Source organism: Cupressus sempervirens, chromosome 6 (genome assembly GCF_028749045.1).
Source record: "Cupressus sempervirens isolate cs-2001-9-10 chromosome 6, ASM2874904v1, whole genome shotgun sequence".
In the NCBI taxonomy this organism is placed as follows: Eukaryota; Viridiplantae; Streptophyta; class Pinopsida; order Cupressales; family Cupressaceae; genus Cupressus; species Cupressus sempervirens.
The window spans coordinates 382712783-382732820 of NC_143123.1; the positions used below are offsets into that span (position 1 = coordinate 382712783).

General features: G+C 37.4%; 2 protein-coding genes across 2 annotated transcripts in view; both read left to right on the top strand.

Moving 5' to 3' along the window:
* Window positions 1–548: 548 nt before the first annotated feature.
* LOC149552659 (arginine biosynthesis protein ArgJ family) overlaps window positions 549–20038 on the top strand; it is a 283088-nt gene continuing 263598 nt past the window's right edge. Inside the window, exons 1-2 of the mRNA XM_089788225.1 lie at window positions 549–1247; window positions 1694–1816. Coding sequence (XP_089644351.1) covers window positions 1017–1247; window positions 1694–1816 — 354 coding nt within the window. The 5' untranslated portion in view covers window positions 549–1016. The remainder of the gene's footprint in view (window positions 1248–1693; window positions 1817–20038) is intronic.
* Window positions 15181–16360, top strand: LOC149552660 (uncharacterized). Its single transcript, XM_089789546.1, has 2 exons — window positions 15181–15894; window positions 16033–16360. Exons 1-2 carry the CDS (start codon window positions 15884–15886, stop codon window positions 16358–16360), a joined length of 339 nt encoding a protein of 112 aa, XP_089645672.1. The 5' UTR covers window positions 15181–15883.

A 20038-nucleotide genomic window follows, 5' to 3' on the forward strand; every position in this document is an offset into this window, starting at 1 on the left:
CCCTAAGTCAAGCTCTCCTAGGTCAAAAAATTTAATGATCATACTTTATATCTTGAAGAAAATATTTGAAAAGCACAGTCCAAACATGCAAGTGGTCTATATATACACAAAATTCTTTGTCCCTTAAGAAAATCAAAATGTGTCACAAATAATTCTCCTTGATATTCTTGTTCTTTCCCTACATTTCTCATTGACAAATTAAGTGCACATTGAATGTTTTCAAATATATACTATGTCACCTATGCACATATTAAGTCAATTCACAAGATCTAGTACAAATGAATATGATTTTTGAAAGTTGTCTTAAAAGTGTTAGTTTTGAATTCATTTCACATATTATAAAATTGATCTAGACAAAATAAAAATGACAATAATAATAGCAACAATTTTAAAATAAGAATAAATATAAAAATATGTACGAAATATAAATACCACAATATAAATAATTCCTTTAAAAACATAAAACAAAATGATAATAATAATAATAATAATAATAATAATACACAAATTTCATCATTTATATGTAGCTTCTGTTGTCTTTATCGTTTATGATCAACTTCTTCATTTAAAAATATGATAAATGTAAATCACTCCTAGTGTATGGAACACTTCCTTTCACTTTATAAGTTAGGAGAGGAGATTTAACTGGTAGTTCCAGGTTTGAATATTGTCTTGTCATAGTTTAAAATTCTTGATGTCTTCATCGATAGATTTATTTATAGAGGACAAAGCATGCACGAAGCTCCTCTTACAGTCAGCTTTCCTCTATGCGCATATTGGTGTTCTGTGGGAGGGCAACTGAGCCCGCTCGTGTTCACTTTTATTGGCTAGCTTTGCTCTGATCAATTATAAAAGTGTGCGAGCTAATAATGGTAGCAAGAATTGGATTCTGACCACAATAATGCATTCAAAGTAAACAGAATAACATTCTGTAAAAGGAACGGAATGTGCGATGTTACACTTCGCCTGTTCAACCATAATACCATTTTACAAGGTCTGAGAAAATATACCATTGTATGAGGTCTGAGAAAATCGGAGTTTTAGAAAGCCTCTCCAGTCTCAGTTCAATCCCTAAATCTCTTCAGGAGACTATCAATCTCTACTCCATTGCAAAAGTACTAATGGAGCCGCTGAGACTGTCCCTCCCAATCTCTACTCCTCAACGAAGCTATTCGGCACTTGGCCTTAAAAGCAACAGTTATCTGTCAGCCTACTTCAATATTGTCCCTGTTACGGGCTTTTTAAAGGCATGCGCACATCCTATTTGCATTGCACTTTTTTCTTCATAATTCTGCATTTTTAAAGAGAAAAAAAAAAGGGATTGATTTTCAAGATATAAACGAGTAACTGTAGTCTGAATAATGACTATCGGACTTGTTCCATGCACCCTTGCAATTTTTGAGTACATGGAATAGATTTTAATCTGTATCGAATTACTGGTTTGATTTTGTTAAACATTAAATCTTAGGCTGCTTCCTTAGTTATTTGAATCGGTTGGTCTTTTAAACCAGTGAATTATTCTTATATTCTTAAATTTCTAAATTTGATCTATGTTAGTTGGCGCTTAATCTCATCCCACTTTTGTTTGTGTGAGTCTGAACATTTACTTTTTGGAGGAATAGTTTATAGAGCTACTTGATAAAAAAGGGCTGTTTCAATAATCTCCCTTACTTTATTTGGAGTTGTTTTTCAGATTTCAGGTAGCTCCGGTTCCAGCTGTTTGAATGGGCGTGTTATTAGATGTGCAGCGGATGTGGCGCCAAGTAGTTTCATTCCTGCCGCCCCGATTGTTCTTAGCGAAGGGCCATGGGAACAGGTATACCATAACATATTTTCCGCGATTAATTCATAATTTTTTGTTACGTAAAGTACAGGCTGGGCTTCTGCTTCTCCCCTATATATATTAATGAATGAGAAAAAAACACATTCGTTTGGTTTTCCACTGCGAACAGTGTAGCCATCTTACAAAACTCTGGAGCCTACATTCGGTACCCGTGGGCATCAATTCTCAAAATTGTACACAGAGGATGTGTGTCATTCAGTCTTGTTATTCCTCATCATTCGAGCTTTGAGAGTTATTCACCAAGACCAGTCAACCAATAAGCTTTTCGCCATCGTGTGGATTGTAGCTGTCAATTACTTCTGTCAAATGAAGCCGATATCTCTTTCCTGTGTAACAGTCCACCAGTCCTCTGACCATCCTTTTTGATCTTGTAGAATGTTAACTACATTGGAGTGGAATCCAGAGATTTACACCGCTATCATAGAGTCTTCTGATTGTTTGGTCTAAGAAATATTTCGTAATCACCGTCCTTAATGTGCCTTCCACTCTTGGTTCTCCAATGTGAAAAACTACTAGTGTTCGGCATTGGTCAAAACTTCCAGGAGGATTTGTCTGTCATTCCTTTAGCAAAACTTCCACGAGGATAACAAAATTCGTTATTGTTTATCATTTCTCCTAGTGTATCCCTTGGACTGTGACTTTTAATGATGCGGGAGGTGAATCAGCATCAACCAAAAATATATACATTTATGCTGTGTTGTACTTTTTTTTTGACTTCTGGTGAGTTTTTTGCGTATTTAATAAGCTGAATATTTTCTTAATATATTTTGGCATAGCTTCTTATTGATCCATGGTTGAAATTTGGTATAATTTAGTTGGCATTTCTCATTGGCTTAATTAAAAAATTGACAAGGTGGGTGTTGGGAGCTTCTGGAACCCACCTTCGCCTCAAATGGAGCCAAAATTCAATCCAAATCCAAAAATGACAAAGGATCTCCTACAAAACTTGGCATCCAAGAGCATTTCCGAGTTTTTGAGTTTGGGAGTCAAGGGAAAGTGTAAGTGGTCTTACATGGACACATATTTTTAGCATGCTATAAGAGGTGTTGTAATAGCTCTTAATGGAGCTTCTAAAATGAAATTCAAATGAACATGAGGTGGGAATCTGATTTGGGCGTACCATTGTTGGGTCCCCAAATGAAATGAATGCAAGGGTTGATACTTGAAGTTGATATATACACTCGCCGACTTCCGATTTCATTATTGGTTTTTGTAGGTGCAGTCTTGAGGAAATAAGAGAAGGATGAAGGAGGTCATTTTGAGAAGGACATTGCTGCTGTAACTCACCATTGTTTGCAGATCTATATCAGATTTATGTCAGATTGTAATATGGAGATGAGAAGCCAGTAGATGTGGCTCATTTTTTTGTAAACTGGTTTCAATTTTCTTTAACGATTCCTCTAATTTGTTGTTTCAATTTTCAATAACACTCCCTCTAGTTTGTATTTCGCCCCAAACTTAGCTAGAATGTTTGCAGCTGCATTGGCTTCCCTAAACACATGTTTTATGCTGAAACTCATTTCTTCCAGGTATTCCCACACTTTGTAAACTTATTTATCAGTTTTCCAATTTTTTGCACACCTAACAATGATGGCCTTAATCACCACCTTCAAATCCCCTTCCATGTCAATTTAAGTTCAATCTTCTCTAGCGCATTCCTGTAAGCCAATGAGCAAAGCATTAACCTGAGCAAGCCAACACCAATATGCTTCCACTGTCATGCAAGATACAACCATAGCCAACTGGGCGAGGATTCCCCTTACCTGCACTAACAAAGTTTAATTTGCTTTGGCTCACAATTTCTTTGTGCACCTAGAGTCATCATTCATTGGAGGACACTTCAGTGTGGGCCAAGCCTTGGAGATCTCCTGGTTGTGCCAAGAGTAAAATACCATTTGAATTTGTCATTTCTTTGCATTGAGAACCTTAACAATGCTGTCTAAAATTTTCTGTACAACTGAAGCGACTGGCATCTTAACTCCATTGAAGAGCCTCTGATTTTGTTTGAGCTATATGTTCCAAACCAGAAATGAAGGGGAGACAATCCCAGAGCTGCTCCATGAGCCTACCATCCTATGTCTTGGCCAACCTGAAAGGAAAGAGCCCAACGAGGCATAGCATGGCCCCTGCCTGCTCATTTTCCCCTGCACTCAGCTCCAACTGGCTTGTGCAAAGGCACACAAATAATAAGTGATTACAGTGTTCACCCTCCTTGCACATTACGTACCAGCCTGGGCCCTCTATGTTGTTACAACCTATCAAAACTTGATCATGCAATACAATCCACAAGAATGCCCCTTCCTTGAGCAAAGCGATGTCATGCCAACACAAATCACACCTCCAATCTAACTCATTTGCTTGCTTTTTCATCAGCTGGTACCTTATCTTGGTCAAAGAGTTCTTAGACTTAGAACCATTCTATATGACCGTGTCCTCCATGTTGGAGGGAAGAACCTCCTCCATTCTATATCTTCAAAAAGCTTTCTTTTGATTTCAGCAGTGATATTTAGAAAACTAAAATTGACAAGCTTGCTATCCATCTCTAATGAATCACATACAGTGTAATCAGAGAGCTCGGAGACCACCTTCTCCTTTAGGAGTCTTATATTCTTTAATAGAGCCTAATGCTTAGTGGCCCTCCCATGAGTTGTCCCAAAAGTCCAATCTGTTGCCCTTTATAATATTCCACAGAATGTGATTCACAACGATACTTCTGCACTCCCACATGAACTGCCTAATAGCTGATCACTCAGTCAAAATATAGCCAGAATTCCTGTTAAATCATTTGAGTCCTAGTATTTGCTCTGTATTACTTTGCACCAAAGTTTCTTCAAGCTCTTGAACACTTTCCAGGCAAGTTTTGCTCCCAGTGTCAATTATTGCCAAAATTTGCTTGACAGCTGGGCTCCTATTCCTCTTATTGCAAAAGATACAATCCTAGCTTATTAGAGGGATTCAGTGAGACCTGTTTGAGCTACCCAAAAAAACCATTTAAAACTTGCATCCAGTTTTGCCACCACATTGTTTGTCAACTTTAAACAGGACATCGAATAGATGGGCACAGCACACAACATAGCTTTCAGCATGGTAATGGAGCCAGACAAAGAGAGCCATTACCTTGTATGCATGTCTTTAATGTGCCAAATTAATGAAAACCAATTATCACATCAAAAAATGTGCATGGACTCCCTTGGTTTGAAATGGGAAAAGGTACTTTCTCTGTTGTAACCAAGAACTTAGTTTTGGATTATTCCTCAAGAGGTGTAGAGCTCCATTGTGCAAGAACTCTTGTGCCAAAACTCATGACAATTGATCAGTCATGTATCAAGGCTTCCCATTTGATCGGATCACCATTCAACTTATAAGGACCCTGTCTTCCAAATACTTCTGGCCAATACTTGACAATGTTGTTGGCTATGATTTTTGATGATAACTTTCTGATTGTCAAACTAAGCCACACACATTAAATTTATTGTAGTTGAAACTAAAAGCAGATTCATAGTTAACCCAACCATATGTAAAACATAACAAAGCCCAAGAACACCGTAAGGCATACAAAAACAAATAGTTCCAGTTACTCTTTTAGGACATGTAGCATTATCATTAAGCTCTACTTGCATACTTTTTCTGTATACTCTAGAGGTCTAGTGAAAACCTTCTTATGAAGGTCATGTGTCCATTGTCTGCATACTAGCATAGAAGACTAGAAATAGTTTTAGTGGATTAGCATGTGGTGTAGGACACCTAAGGATGATAAAGGATGTCTTAGGATGGGTTGACGTAATAAGGCCAATACAGCCATTTGTTTGCTAGTAAGGTCATAGGACCTAGATGATCAAACATGGTCAAAGATCATCCTAGGCATGTTATAGTGATCTTGATGTTGTCTAATGTCATCTTGGATCATTTGTAACTTGTTGGGATGGTTCCTACACTTGTTTGTGCAAGGAATGGATATATGTTGTAAATTGCAAAGTTGACAACATTGTCAATGTTGTCTGCATTGCTTAAAATTGTCTTCAACCTCCGAATGGCCCCTTAATTTGAAAATTGGTTGGCAACCGTTGTGGAAGTTGGCCAACATGTCTATAAGGCCATTATGGTTGATGGAGGATGTAATGAAGACTGTGAAGGATAAATTAGAAGGTTTTGTTGCAGAATATTGGTGTTTTCAGATGTAATCTGCCTGTTCATTGTCTTCATTTATATGGTACATTGATTGTTGACATAGATCAAAATATATGGTTGTTTATGCTTGTGCATCAGCTTTCTAATGCAAGTGGTTTGACAACCTGAAGTGCCAAAACAAGCAAGATCCAATCAATTTACTGAATCCTGCCTGCAAATGCTCACAAACCCTAGTGATTTGGATTCAAATGGCATTATATCTGACATTTCACCATGGGATCTGGCCCCTTACTTGGGAAATGTTAGACTTTCCTCTGTACTATAACATGTATCAAGTTGGAGGAGAAAGCATGAGATCTTCTATTTTTGCCTTGATGCCCTTGGCTTGACATAAGGATGTGGCAAGCCAGTTTGTGAAGCAAATTGTGTTGCAGAACAAGGTGAATTGGTGGGTGTTGTGTAATTGTTTAAAGTGACCCCTTAAGCCCTTACATACATGTTCCAAGTGTTTCTTGCATTGGGCAAACTGACTGGTGAAGGGTTCTAGCAATTAGGCCTCATTTACACCTAGGAAGCCTGATTTGAGGGTTTTTCGGTTGACCCAATCAACGATCAAACCCAGATGTAAAAGTGCGAAGTTTCATATTATGTCCAAAAGGGTATCCAAATTTAAGTTTAGGTTGTACCCTTGTTTGGTTATATATTTGAGTTATGCTCAAAAAGGAGGAAAGGTAGTGCTAATTTTACTAGGTTTTCTAGTAGGTCATTTTGACAAGCATTGAGTTTAATGGGTCATGAGTCAAATTAAAGGCTTTGGAATGTCTGATTTGGAATGTTAGGACTGTGAAGGACATCCACAACCCATCTAAGGTGTCTTTGGAGTGAAAATCTTGGTTTGCAAGAGGCCCTTAGGATGGGTTAACTTGGAGTCAGGAGTTGGGATCTCTCAAGAGAAGAAGAATGTTTCTTGATGCCTTTATGTCAGCTCAAATAAAACCTAAAGCAAAGGACCCACATTCAGTGGAAAAATGGATGGGGATGAAGTGGTTGAATGGATGAATGCAATGGATAACTTTGACTATGGGGGAATGATAGAGAGCAATAAAGTCAAGTTTGCAAAGACAAGATTGAGAGGGTCAACATTAACATGCCAGAATTATTTTCAAGGGGTAAGAGTTAAGATGGGTGGGAACATAAACCACATTCATGCCTGCAGATTATTAGATCCAACTCAAAAGGAGATTGCACAACTTTAGGCAAAAAGACATGGATGTGGCCTCATACACAGAAGACTTCCACAAGTTGAGTTTGAAGACAAATCACCATTTAAACGAGAAGGATGCAGTGACTAGATACCTAAATGGCCTAAGGTTCAACATACAAGATTAGATGAGCATGGTTGTACCAAAGGTCCTAGATGAATGTTTCCAATTAACCATAAGAGCTAAAGAGAAGATTAGGAGGAGGAGTGATTAGAATAATAGGGGAAGAGAGGGTAGGAACTTCACAGGTAAGAGAAACTTTGGGGAAAGAGCCAGTTTAACAAGAGACACCTAAAGAAAGTCACTATTATTCAGGACAACATGCAAGGCCTATGGTAAGATATGTAAGGTAATTTTAGATTCTGGCTCTACTGAAAATCTTGTTTCAGTTTAAATGGTAGAAAAGTTATAGTTGGAAAGGTTACCTTGCATCTGTCCTTATAAAGTATCATGGTTAAACAAAGGACAACATGTCATGGTCGATGAGCAAGCATGGGTTGCGTTTGAAATAGGAGATTATATGGACAAAATTCTATGCATCTCACCTACTACTAGGTTGCCCGTGGCAATTTGATGTCAAGGCCCAAAATGATGGGGAGCACAATACCTATGTGATAACTAAAAATGGTACAAAATTCATGATGGACCCTTTACTTGATCAGGGAACTGAGTAGAACATTGGCTCGTGTGATGTTAGTAAATGGGCACAAGTTTTTGGAATTCATGAAGGAAGAGAATCAAATGGGGTATGCTCTAGTCCTTAAACCCAAGGATGAGTCTAAATCCAACGGGAATACAAAAGGGCAGATTCTAGAGGAAGTGTAGATGATGTTGGATACATATAACGGGATTGCGGTAGAGGATGCACCAAACACTTTGACGCCTATTAGGGATGTAAGTCACCAAATAGATCTTAAACCAGGGGCTAACTACCAAAACCTGCCTATAAGATTACACCTTTACAAAATGAGGAGATAGCTAAACATATGCAGGAACTTTTGGATAAGGGATTGGTGAAGAAAAGCCATAGTCCATGTTTAATTTCCACTATACTAGCACCTAAAAAGATGGCAAGTGGAGGCTCTGCACTGATTCAAGGGCCATTGACAAAAGCATGATAAGGTACCATTTCCCATTGCCAAGGATAGAAGATTTGACGACTATCTAGGAGGGGCTTGTTATTTCTCTAAGATTGACTTGAACTCAGTGTACCATTAGATAAGGATCAAGCAAGGGGATGAGTGAAAGAATGTGTTTAAGACCAATGAAGGTCTTTATGAATGGATGGTGATGCCTATTGTGCTATCTAATACTCCCAGCACTTCATGAACCTTATGAATGAGGTATTGAAGGATTTCATTTGAGAGTTTATTGTGGTTGATTTTGATGATATTTTGGTTTTTAGTATGTCTAAGGAGGAGCACTTGAAGCATCGAGAACAAGTCTTGAAAAGACTCCATGAGGAGAAATTGATGATTAATCTGGATAATCTGGATAAGTGTGAGTTCATGAAAGAACGGTTAACTTATCTTGGTTTGTTATTTCTAAGGGAAGTTTGAAGATGGACCCATCTAAGGTGGAGACTGTTCTTAATTGGCCAACAACAAGGACAATAGGAGATGTCACAATTTTCCATTAGTTGGTTACATTTTATAGCAAATTCATAAGAGGTTTTAGTCACATATGTGCACCTATTTTGGACACTATCGAAGGAGGAATCAAGTGCAAGTTCTCTTGGACAAAAAATGCAAATCAAAACATTGAACAATATTTTTCATGGATTGGTTACATTTTGTAGCATATTCATTAGAGGGTTTAGTGACATATGTGCACCTATTTTGGACACTATCAAAGGAGGAATCAAGTGCAAGTTCTCTTGGACAAAGAAACTAGAGCAACATTTTGAAAATAAGCTTTTTACAATTGAATGCGATGCAAATAATTAGGCCATAGGAGAATTCCTTAATTAGGAAGATAAACTAGTTGCATTCTTCTCAGAGAAGTTGAATGAGGTTAAAAGGAAGTATTCTACCAACGATTTGGAATTTTATGCCATGGTGTAAGCTTTGAAAAAGTGGAGACACTACCTCTTACCCAAAGAATTCATAGTGTACAATGATAATCATGCTTTGAGTTTACTAAATGGATGAGAAAAACTAAACCAGAGGCACAATAAATGGGTTAAACAATTGCAGGAATATACATTCACCATCAAACATAAGAAGGCGACATCCAATAAAGTAGTAGATGCCTTGAGCCAAAGAGCTCTCACAATACAGGAGGTTCAAAGTACATACCATGGAAACTGAGGCACTCATGGATATGTACAAAGAAGATGAAGACTTCTTAAAAGGCTTATGAGGTTTGTTCAAATCTAAATTACACTTGTCATATTGAATTTTTAGAATAAATGTTGTAGGAGGGATTGTTATTCAAGGGGAATTTTTCGTGTGTACCTAGATGTTCTATGAGGGAGAACATCATCAGGGAGAAGCATAATGATAGTTTGGGTGGACACTTGGAATAGACAAGACCTTAGAGTAGGCCACTAGATTTTATTATTGGTCAAAGGTAAACATTGATGTTAGAAGATTTATGGAAAGTTGCCCAATTTTTCAAAGGGCCAAAGGGGTTTCTTCCAATGCAGGGTTATACCAACCCCTTCTTATCCCCAATAGACCTTGGGAAAGTGTGAGAATGGACTTTTTTTTGGGTCTACCTAAAACACCTAGGGGATTTGACAATATCTATATTATTGTTGATAGAATTAGCAAAATGTCTCACTTTGTTCTTTGTAAATGTACAAATGATGCATCACATATTGCAGGGTTATTCTTTAAAGAGGTCGTGAGGATCGTTGGCCTTCCTCTAAACATTGTCACTGATAGGGACTCCAAATTTGTGGGACACTTCTAGAGAACTTTGTGGAAAAAGTTAGGGACCCAATAATCATTCACGTCAACCTACTATCCACAAATTGATGGTTAGACTGAAGTTGTCAATAGATCATTGAGTAATTTGTTGAGATGTCTCACCAAGCAGCATGGCCAAGCCTGGGATTTGGTAATCAGTCAGGCAAAATATGCCTATAATGACTCTGTTAATAGGAGAACAGTCAAGAGCCCATTTGATATTCTTTATGGCATACACCCTAGAGGTATTTTGGAGTTGAGAGATCCTAGTAGTATGGAGAGAAGAAGTGCACAAGGGGAAGATTTCACCATATAGATGAAAGATATCCATGATAAGGTTAGAACTACCTTACAACAAAATACAAATAACACCCTAGAGGTATTTTGGAGTTGAGAGATCCTAGTGATAGGGAGAGAAGAAGTGCACAAGGGGAAGATTTCACCATATAGATGAAAGATATCCATGATAAGGTTAGAGCCACCTTACAACAAAATACAAATAAACACAAGGCTATGACAAATGTCAAGAGGAGGGATGCACAATTCAAAGTAGGGGATTTAGTCACGACATATTTTATGAAGGAAAGGTTACCCAAGGGTCAGCCTACCAAGTTACTCATGAAGAAAACTGGTCCTTGCAGAATTGTTCACAAGTTTGGCTCCAATGTATATAAAATTGAGTTGTCTCTAGACCTTGGCATCTCCCCAATCTTTAATGTTTCTGATCTATTTCCTTTTAAAGGTTTTGTTGTTGTAGGTGATTTAGGTGTTGGTGAAGATGATGAAGATTGGCATAAGGACTTACATCCGAGCAAGTCATTGCATTTGGAATGCATAATTGATTCAAAGGTGATCAAGAGGACTAGGAAAGGAGTATCCAAAGAGTTCCTTGTCAAATGGGAAGGCTTACCTGAATTAGAAGCACTTGGATGTTAGAGGAACATTTAATCAAACATGGCAAAACTATTGCAGACCTCACAACTCAAGAGACTTGAGTTCATTTCAATGAGGGGAGTATGGTGCAGGGCACCTAAGGATGATAAAAGATGTCTTAGGATGTCCATAAATGTAATGAGGTTCAATAGTGGTCATTTTGTTCTTTTGGTTGATGTAATAAGGCAAACAGAGCCATTTGTTTGCTTGTAAGGTCACATGATCTATATGGTCAAACATGGTCAAAGACCATCCTAGGCATGTAATAGTGATCTTGATGTTGTCTAAGATCTTGTTTCATTTGTAACTTGTTGGAATGGTTCATACGCTTGTTTGTGCAATGAATGTATAAATGTAGTAAAATTGCAAAGATGTTGTCAACATTTCTTAAACTTGTCTTCCGGCCTCCCAACGGCCCCTTAATTTGACAATTGGTTGACAATGGTTGTGGAAGTTGGCCAACATATCTACAAGGTCATTATGGTCAATGGAGGATGTAATGAAGATTGTGAAGGAGAAATTAGAAGGTCTGGTTGTAGAATATTAGTGTTTTCAGACGTAATCTGCCTGTTCATTGTTCTTCATTTATATGATACATTGATTGGTGACATAAATCAAAGTATATGGTTGTTTAGGCTTGTGTGTTAGCTTTCTAATACAAGTGGTTTGACAACTTGAAGTGCCAAAACAAGCAAGATCCAATCAATTTACTGAAACCTGCTTGTGAACCCTCACAAGCCATAGTATTTTGGATTCAAATGTTATTATATCTGACGTTTCAATATGGGATGTGGCCCATTCCTGGGAAATATTAGGCTTTCCTTTCTACTATAACATGTATCAAGTTGGAGGAGAAAGCATTAGATCTTCTATTGTTGTCTTGATGGCCTAGGCTTGACATAAGGATGTGGCAAGCTAGTTTGTAAGAAAATTGTCTTGTAGAACAAGAAGGTGGATTGTTGGGTGTGTTGTAATTGTTTAAAGTGACCCCTTAAGCCCTTATAGACATGTTCCACATGCTGGTTGCATTGGGAAAGCGGACTGGTGAATGATTCTAGCAATGAGGCCTCATTTATACCTAGGAAGCCTAATTTAAGGATTTTGTGGTTGTCTTGATCAATGGGAAAACCTAGATACATAAGTGTGAAGTTTTACATTGTGTCCAAAAGGGTATCCAAAACTAAGTTTAGTTTGTACCTTTGTTCGGCGATATTTTGAGTTGTGCCCAAAAAGGAGGAAAGGGAGTACTAAGTCTACTAGGTCTTCTAATAGGTCGGATTGACAAGCACTGAGTTCAAGGTGTCATGAGTCAAATCAAAGGCTTTGGAGTAACCAATTTGGAAGGTTAGGACTGTGAAGCACATCCACAACCCATCTAAGGTGTTTTTGGAGTGATGATCCTTATTTGCAAAGAGTAGGTTGCAAGAGGCCCTTAGGAAGGGTTAACTTGGAGTCGGAAGTTGGGAACTCTCAGGAGAAGGAGATTAGTTGTTCATCTTTTGGGTCCCTAGGAGGTGAACTCAAGACACTAATCAGGGAGAAGGAGACCTCTCAATAGGTTGGGAAAGACTTACTATAGGATGGTGCCTTGAAGACGTAAAAAATGAGCGAGATTTGGGGAAGAAATCTAAGTAACCTAAGTCCTTTGCATCAACATGACACCAAAAAACAATCTCAAGGTTAGATGGAAGCTCATCCATTGCTGAAACCTTAACACTCCTTGCAAATTGTTTCAGATTGCTTTTTACCTTTTCCTTTGTTAGAGCTTAACAAATATTCTGGTTAGTCCTGTCGCATCTAGTACATGATGTGACTCTAAACTTTCTTCTCTCGTTGGGAGAATTTGAGTCCTTTCCTTTCTGATCCTCATTTGGTCTTTTCTTGCTACATTCTTTAACTTCCCAAAGAGGTCTTGGTCCCAACAATCTTCTATTTGGGCTAAAATAGTTTTAGGTATAATCTTTGATGAAATCATCCAAAAGCTTCTCAAAAGTGGGGAGCTTCCAATGAGCACAAATACCCATCTCAAGATGGAGAGAATTGATTTGGGCTATGGGCACCCTATTCATTCTCCACCTTTACCCTAATTGCAACAAGTTGATTTTGAAATAGTATGATCTTTACTAGGTAGGCAGCTACATGTAATGTCCCTTATTTTGGGACATTAGTAGTCAATTAAATAATTAAATATTAAGTTGTCAAATTATATAAAGTTAAATGACAACTTAGTTTAACTATTTAATGAAGTATTAAAATGACTTTTATGGAGCCCAGTGAAAGATTAATAAAGTCATTTTAAGTTAATGAGAGAAACAAAGATACAAGAAATAATATGAAGAGATAGGTAGAAGGGAAAGTGAAGAGTCACAAGGTTGTCCCATAAAAGAGCATTGAGAGGCTCATTCTCATTATGCTTGGTATATGCTTTTGGTTATGTTTATCTCTTGGAGAATTTTGGGAAGCTTTGGCTTTCAGCATGTTTGAGGACAAAAACCCTCGAGCTTGGAGGCAGTGGACTCAAATCCATATTTCTGGTTATCCTATCTGATTATAAGCTCTATGGATATGATTTAATTTTTTGTTGTTGCTCTTCTAAAGATTTAAAGGCAATTTGCATATCTCACTGCAAAATCTCTATTTCAGTTTTATGTTCTATAATTTTCTGTATGATGTGCTGGATAAATTGAAAACAATTGCATGCAAATTATTTATTTGAATTTCTGTGGTAAAATCTGAAAAGAACATTCTAGGGTGATATTACAGTGGAATCAAAGCTGGTTTTCCTGCCAGCCTGTTTCATGAGTAACAGAATCAGGGTATTTTCATGTTTAAGGATTGTATTTGTCTGGAAATAAGAATATTTGAGAATATATTATGGTTGCTTTCTGGTGTTTTCAGTGGGTCTGATTCATAGTTTGGATTCCAAGGTTAGTGCATGGTATCTCTATTTAATTGTAGTGGAGATTATTGGAGTTGGGCGAAAGTTTTTTTAACTGTATTGTTTTTTGAAGATGCTACTGAAGGTGGCAAGCATACTACATTGCCCAAGATAATATTGTCATGACTAATAGAGTGATTTCATGTAATAAGTCATGCTGATTGTTTTTGGAAATATTAACTATCTTTAATATATTTCTGCAATATACATTGAGAGGAGATTTTGCCAACTCATCTGGGTTTTATCAAATATATTATATACTGGAGATATATTTGAAGTTGAAGAACATACCAAATTGGGTGTGTTGGAGTTCTTATTGGTAAGGAACATATCAGGTGGTTTTAAACATAATACCAAGAAGCATAAGACAAGGACAAGCCTAAGGATGAGCTAAATCCTATATTCAACAGGGCTAAATCTTAGTTCTGGGCCAACATTAATAGAGTCATTAGGATTCACTTCACTTTAGGCTTTGCAGGGCCAAGGCGGGCAAACCTTAGGGATTGATCTTATTAACTTGATACTCTTCTCCAAGGATGGAAAACTCGCCTAGTACTCGGCGAGTTTTCCAGCCAGGCTAGTTTTTAACCAATTAACTCGCCAATTAAAAACTCGGCCGACTCTCAAAAAATTGCCGAATGGTTGGCGATTACCCTGCAAAAACTCGGCAAGTTTTTTATAAAAACTCGCGGTTTACTGGTGTTTTATTGGCCCACAGCCTATGACGGGTTAAAAAGGCAGAAAGTGTTTTTTTTCCTCATTCTTTCTTGTATTTGCATTGTCTAGAGCCTTGAGGTGTGGAGAGAAGAAGGTTTGGAGGCATTCTTGGCTGATTGTTAGTGATTCAAGGTGGATTTGAGTGGATTTGAGAGGATTCTAACCGGTTTTAGAAGACAAATTTCTTTCCAGGTATGTTCATTTTATCATAGTTTGAAAACTTTTTAAGCTTTTATAGTTTTATAACAAATGTTCTTTTGTTTTTGTTGTTGTTTGTAAATGTTTTTAAATCATTTAAAATCATTTTGAGTTTAACTCTATGTTTGAACTTTGAAGTTTGAAGTTTGAATCATTTGAAACCCTAGCTTCTAAGTTCTAACTTTGTTTATTCATTTTTCTATACATTTATGTGTAGGACAGCGGTCAACTATTAAAAAAAATGACAAACCCGCGAGAAGAGTGGCCACAAACACCATGCCCATCTGGATATATAGGCACTTGGCCTAAAAATGCAAGAGATAAGACATGGCGGTATGCCTATGAAGCTTCAAATGATGTTGGGAAGGTGATATGCATTTCATGTGAGAGAATTATTTCTGGAGGCATAAACCGCCTCAAATACCACCTTGCAGGCATAAAGAAACATGACTCAAATCCTTGTCTCAAGCTAACTGATGAAGAAAAAAGATTCATCAATGCCCTACTTGTAGCTGCTGAAGAGAAAAAATTGAACAAGGAGAGGGCAAAATTAGCTATGAGGGCAGCCATAGCTGAATCTGAAGGAGCTCCTTTTGATATGCAAGAAGAAGAAGAAGCACTTGATGACATACCAGGATCTCTTCGTGGCCTACGGATCCGCAAAAAAAATATCTCTTTTACCGGTTCCACTTCTTTTGTATCTCCTACTTCTTCATCCCCAACCTCATTAGGGATAGGGGGTTATTTTGTGCTTAGGAACACACCTGGAGCACAACCATCATTAGAGGGCACTGCATGGTTCAAGGAGGTGCATGAGCAAATTGATATTGCAACATCTGATTTATGGTTTTTCAACAATATCCTAATGAATATTGATAGTCCCTATTGGGTCAATATGGTGAATGCAATGACAATATCGGGCAAAGGGTAAAAGCCGCCTAATCGCAAGGATATGAGTGGAAGGTTAGTATTTTATTATTTAGTTATTGTAAATAATTGTGATTCACTTTAGTTCATTGTTACATTTTAAATCTTAATTGTTATAACTTATTTTCTATTTTTTATTAACACTTCATTTAATATTACACCTAAATTTTTTAGGTTGCTTGATAAAGCGGTTGGTAGGGCAACAGTATTGATAGAAGACCAAAAGAAAGAGTGGAAGAAGTATGACTGCACCATTTTATTTAATGGGTGGACAAATGGAAGAAGTAGAACCATCATTAATTTCTTGGTTGCTTGCAAAGATGATGTGGTGTTTTGGAAATCTGTTGACGCCTCCAACAATGTGAAAAATGCAGCCACATTGGCTTTAATGTTGGAGAATGTTGTCATGGAGGTGGGAATAGCGAATGTGGTGCAAATAATCATAGATAATGCAGCAGCAGGTAAATTTAATTTTTTATATTCAAATCAATATGAATCATGAATGTAATGCTATGGTATTATTCAATTTAGATTTGATGTAATTTGTAAATACTAAATATGGAAAGTTTGTAACTAATTATTGATTCTTTGCTAATCTTTTAGGTAGAATCCTCCAAGAGAGGCATCCCACACTTTTTTGGTCACCTTGTGCAGCACATGTCCTTGACCTTGTTTTGGAGGACATAGTAAAATTTGATTGGGTGAGTCCAGTTGTGGAAGATGCTAGGTGAGTCATGAAATATATCTATAATCACCCATGGGTTCTCAGTTTGATGAGAAAGGCCACTAAAGGCAAAGATTTGATGAGACCTGCTATGACAAGGTTTGCAACAGTCTTCTTGACATTGCAAAGTATTCTTGACCACATATTGGCTTTGAAACAAATGTTTGTGTGTGCTGATTGGGTTGCTTCTTCTTACTCAAAGAAGCCCAAAGGAGAGGCTGTGGCACGAATAGTCTTTGATGATAGTTTTTTCGCAAAGGCTAAGGAGATTGTGGAGCTAACTTCAAGAATCAAAACATTATATTTTTAGTTTATTCAAGTTTCATTATTAATTCATAACTTACTATGTTATTAACTAATTTGTATTTTTCAAATTTCAAATGTAGATGTCTCTGCCCCTGGTTCTAGTCTTCCGTGTATGTGATGGGCAGCAATCCCCAATGGGAGGTCTTTATGAGGCCATGGATAGGGCGAAAGGGACTGTTAGAAGTTACTATCATGGGGACAGTCTCAGATTTGACCCCATTTGGGAAATAATTGATAGGAGGTGGAACAATATGCTCCACCAACCCATTCATGCAGCAAGCTACTTCCTCAACCCCAAATTCAAGTACTATGATTGTCCTTGAAGTTGGGATTTTACTAAGACTTTATTTTACTTTACTTTTAAAGGTTGTGTAGTAAGACTTGATATCATTTTCTATTTGTTTTAGGGCTGATGATTCCTACTCAGATCCTAATGGAGAGGTCATGGAAAGTCTCTCTAAATGCATTGAGAGAATGATATCTAGTGAAGCGGAGAGAGACCTTTTTGTGACCGAACAACAAGTCTATGTGGAATCGAGAGGTCCTTTGTTCTCTTCTATGCTAGCAAAGAGAGCAAGATCTACTCAAGCACTAGGTAAAGTGTCAACAATCTTTAAAACTTCTGCTAATTGATAAGTTGTGCTTCTGATTATCTTTTTTTATTGCTTTATAACTTTTTATATTTTGTTTTGCAGATTCTTGGTGGGCAAGTTGGGGTGGCAATACCCCCAATTTAAGGAAATTTGTTCTCAAAGTCCTATCCCAACCTTGTAGCTCATCCCATTGTGAGTGCAATTGGAGCTTATTTGAGTCCATCCACACAAAGAAAAGAAATAGAATGACTCAAAAATGGCTTAATGACCTTGTTTATGTGCACTATAATTTTAAATTGCACATAAAAAAGGCACAGATCTGAGAACTACCTAGTCCACTTGATCTAGATGAGATAGATCCTTATTCTGATTGGACAGCATAGGAGCTAAGTCCATTGTTTACACCAGATGAGATCGCTGATTTGGAGAGGCAGGCCATGGAGGGGGAGGCTGACATTGATTTTCAGTTCACAATGGATGACATTGAGGATGAGGACGAGGACGAGGACGATGATGATTCAAGCTTAGAGGATTAGGCATTACCATTAGGAGGAGATGCATCCTCTTCCAGGATGCCGAGCCAGTCAGTAGGGATGTCGAGCGATGGGGCACAGCCGTAGAGTTCACAGTCACATAGCTCACGCCTATCCCAGTGCGGGGCACTTCTTCTAGGACTAGACCCCCTTGCTTTCCTGCTAGTGCAAGTGGAAAGAGGAAGATGTGATTGTATTGATGTAGTTAGACTTTTAGTATTTATTTCTAGTTTGACAAATTGAAACTATTTACTATTTTGCTTCTTGCCATGAGCATTCCACATGAGAATGCAATTTTGTACGCACTATGGATTTATATATATCTAAACTATGCTTGTTTCTTTTGTATTGTCTTTAATTAACTTATTAGATGCATCTTCTCATTAAATTTTGCAAAATAAATGTATTTTTAATTAAATTTCAGCAGTTTTTTAGGTTCCCGAGTTTTTTTTTTAAATCGCTGAGTTTTTCCCGATTAAACTTTTGGGGGGCTTGGCAAGTTTTTGCCTTTGATGAGTTTTCCAATTATGCTCTTCTCTGCAAGACTATCCCCTATAACAGAAATGGTCAATGTTCTTCTATGATTTGCTGATATACTTCCTGGATGTAGTAGCTAACTATATCCGAAAAAGTAGATGCAAATAAGTAATGACCAACACTTTTAGTTCTTAGTACATAAAAAATGATAAATTGATTTTATTTGTTATGTATTTCTTGCACTCAGGTGAATCATCAACTTGTTCTTGCTCTCTGATATGATCAATGTCTTATCCATGGATATATAGAGTCAATAATCAGCCATCTTGGACCTATTTAATTAACTTGTAATTAAATTTGTCAACAATGAGCTCTGAATTTCATTCTTACCATATTTATAAAACCTAAACCTTATCAATTACAGAGAATGGTTATCTGATTCTTTGAATCAACAACAATCAATAAGAGATATACAATTTTTATGAACTGCATTAAACTGAATGAAACTTGTTCATTTCAATCTCAAGATTATAGATATTTAAGAAAGGAGACAAAAACTCAAAGACAAAGGTATATATATAGAATTGGTAAGAAGTTCATTGTGGACAATGAAAAATGTTTCAATGCCTTAGAAATCTTTGTGCAGAGTCTACACAATCATGTTACCTTGTTCTGTGCTCTATACATCCATTAATTTTGGCTTGTTGGATGAAGGAGCCATACTCCAAATTGCTAGAGATTTGGTATCAATGTTGAAACCAGTTCCTCTCTGTAATCCATCTGCACCAAATGCCTCACATGAAATGACATTTTCCTATCTCCTTATTTGATCAAGCATGAAAGCTTGTTCCAAATTCCATCTAGGCACCAATAACACGCCACTCCTCTGAACAAGATCTCTCACCTCCTCTAGAGTCATGACTTCACTCTCAGGATCATAGGCCTGTAGTTTCTCCACTAGTTCCATCTTCTGCTCATTTGACTCTCCTGGCTTCATCTTCAATACAAGCTCACTCTTTTATTTTGTACAGAAAACTTTTGAACTCAATGGACTTGATGAATTCATCATCCTCAAGGAATTGTTGGGCCTGGATGGTCTATCATCCAACCTAGCTGCTGCTAGTTCTAAGTCAGTGAGTGTACCCTCAGCTGCATTTATTCTGTCTTGGAGGTAATTTTGCCTTAAATTTGCAAAATATTGACTATTGCTAGGTAGAATTTGCAATGTCCTCTGTTTTATTTCAGCAGGGATATGGACAACCTTCTGTGTCTTATTTCCCTTTGTCACCCATGATGCTTGAGGGACATCAACTTCTTCTTCTATTTCTAAAGTTACATCAGGTTCAGGGCTGTCTGGGCATACCCTATCCTCCTCTCCCATTGGTCCCTCTGGCATCTTGGCCATAATCTTAGCATGGTCTGTGACCATCTTCCTAATCCTCTGAGGATAGGGGATATCCATATAAAATCCCATAAATTGGGGATTTGCTCTCTTCAATTCTCTCTCCACCCTCAAAACATCATCTAGCTTTGCTAGCCTATTAGCT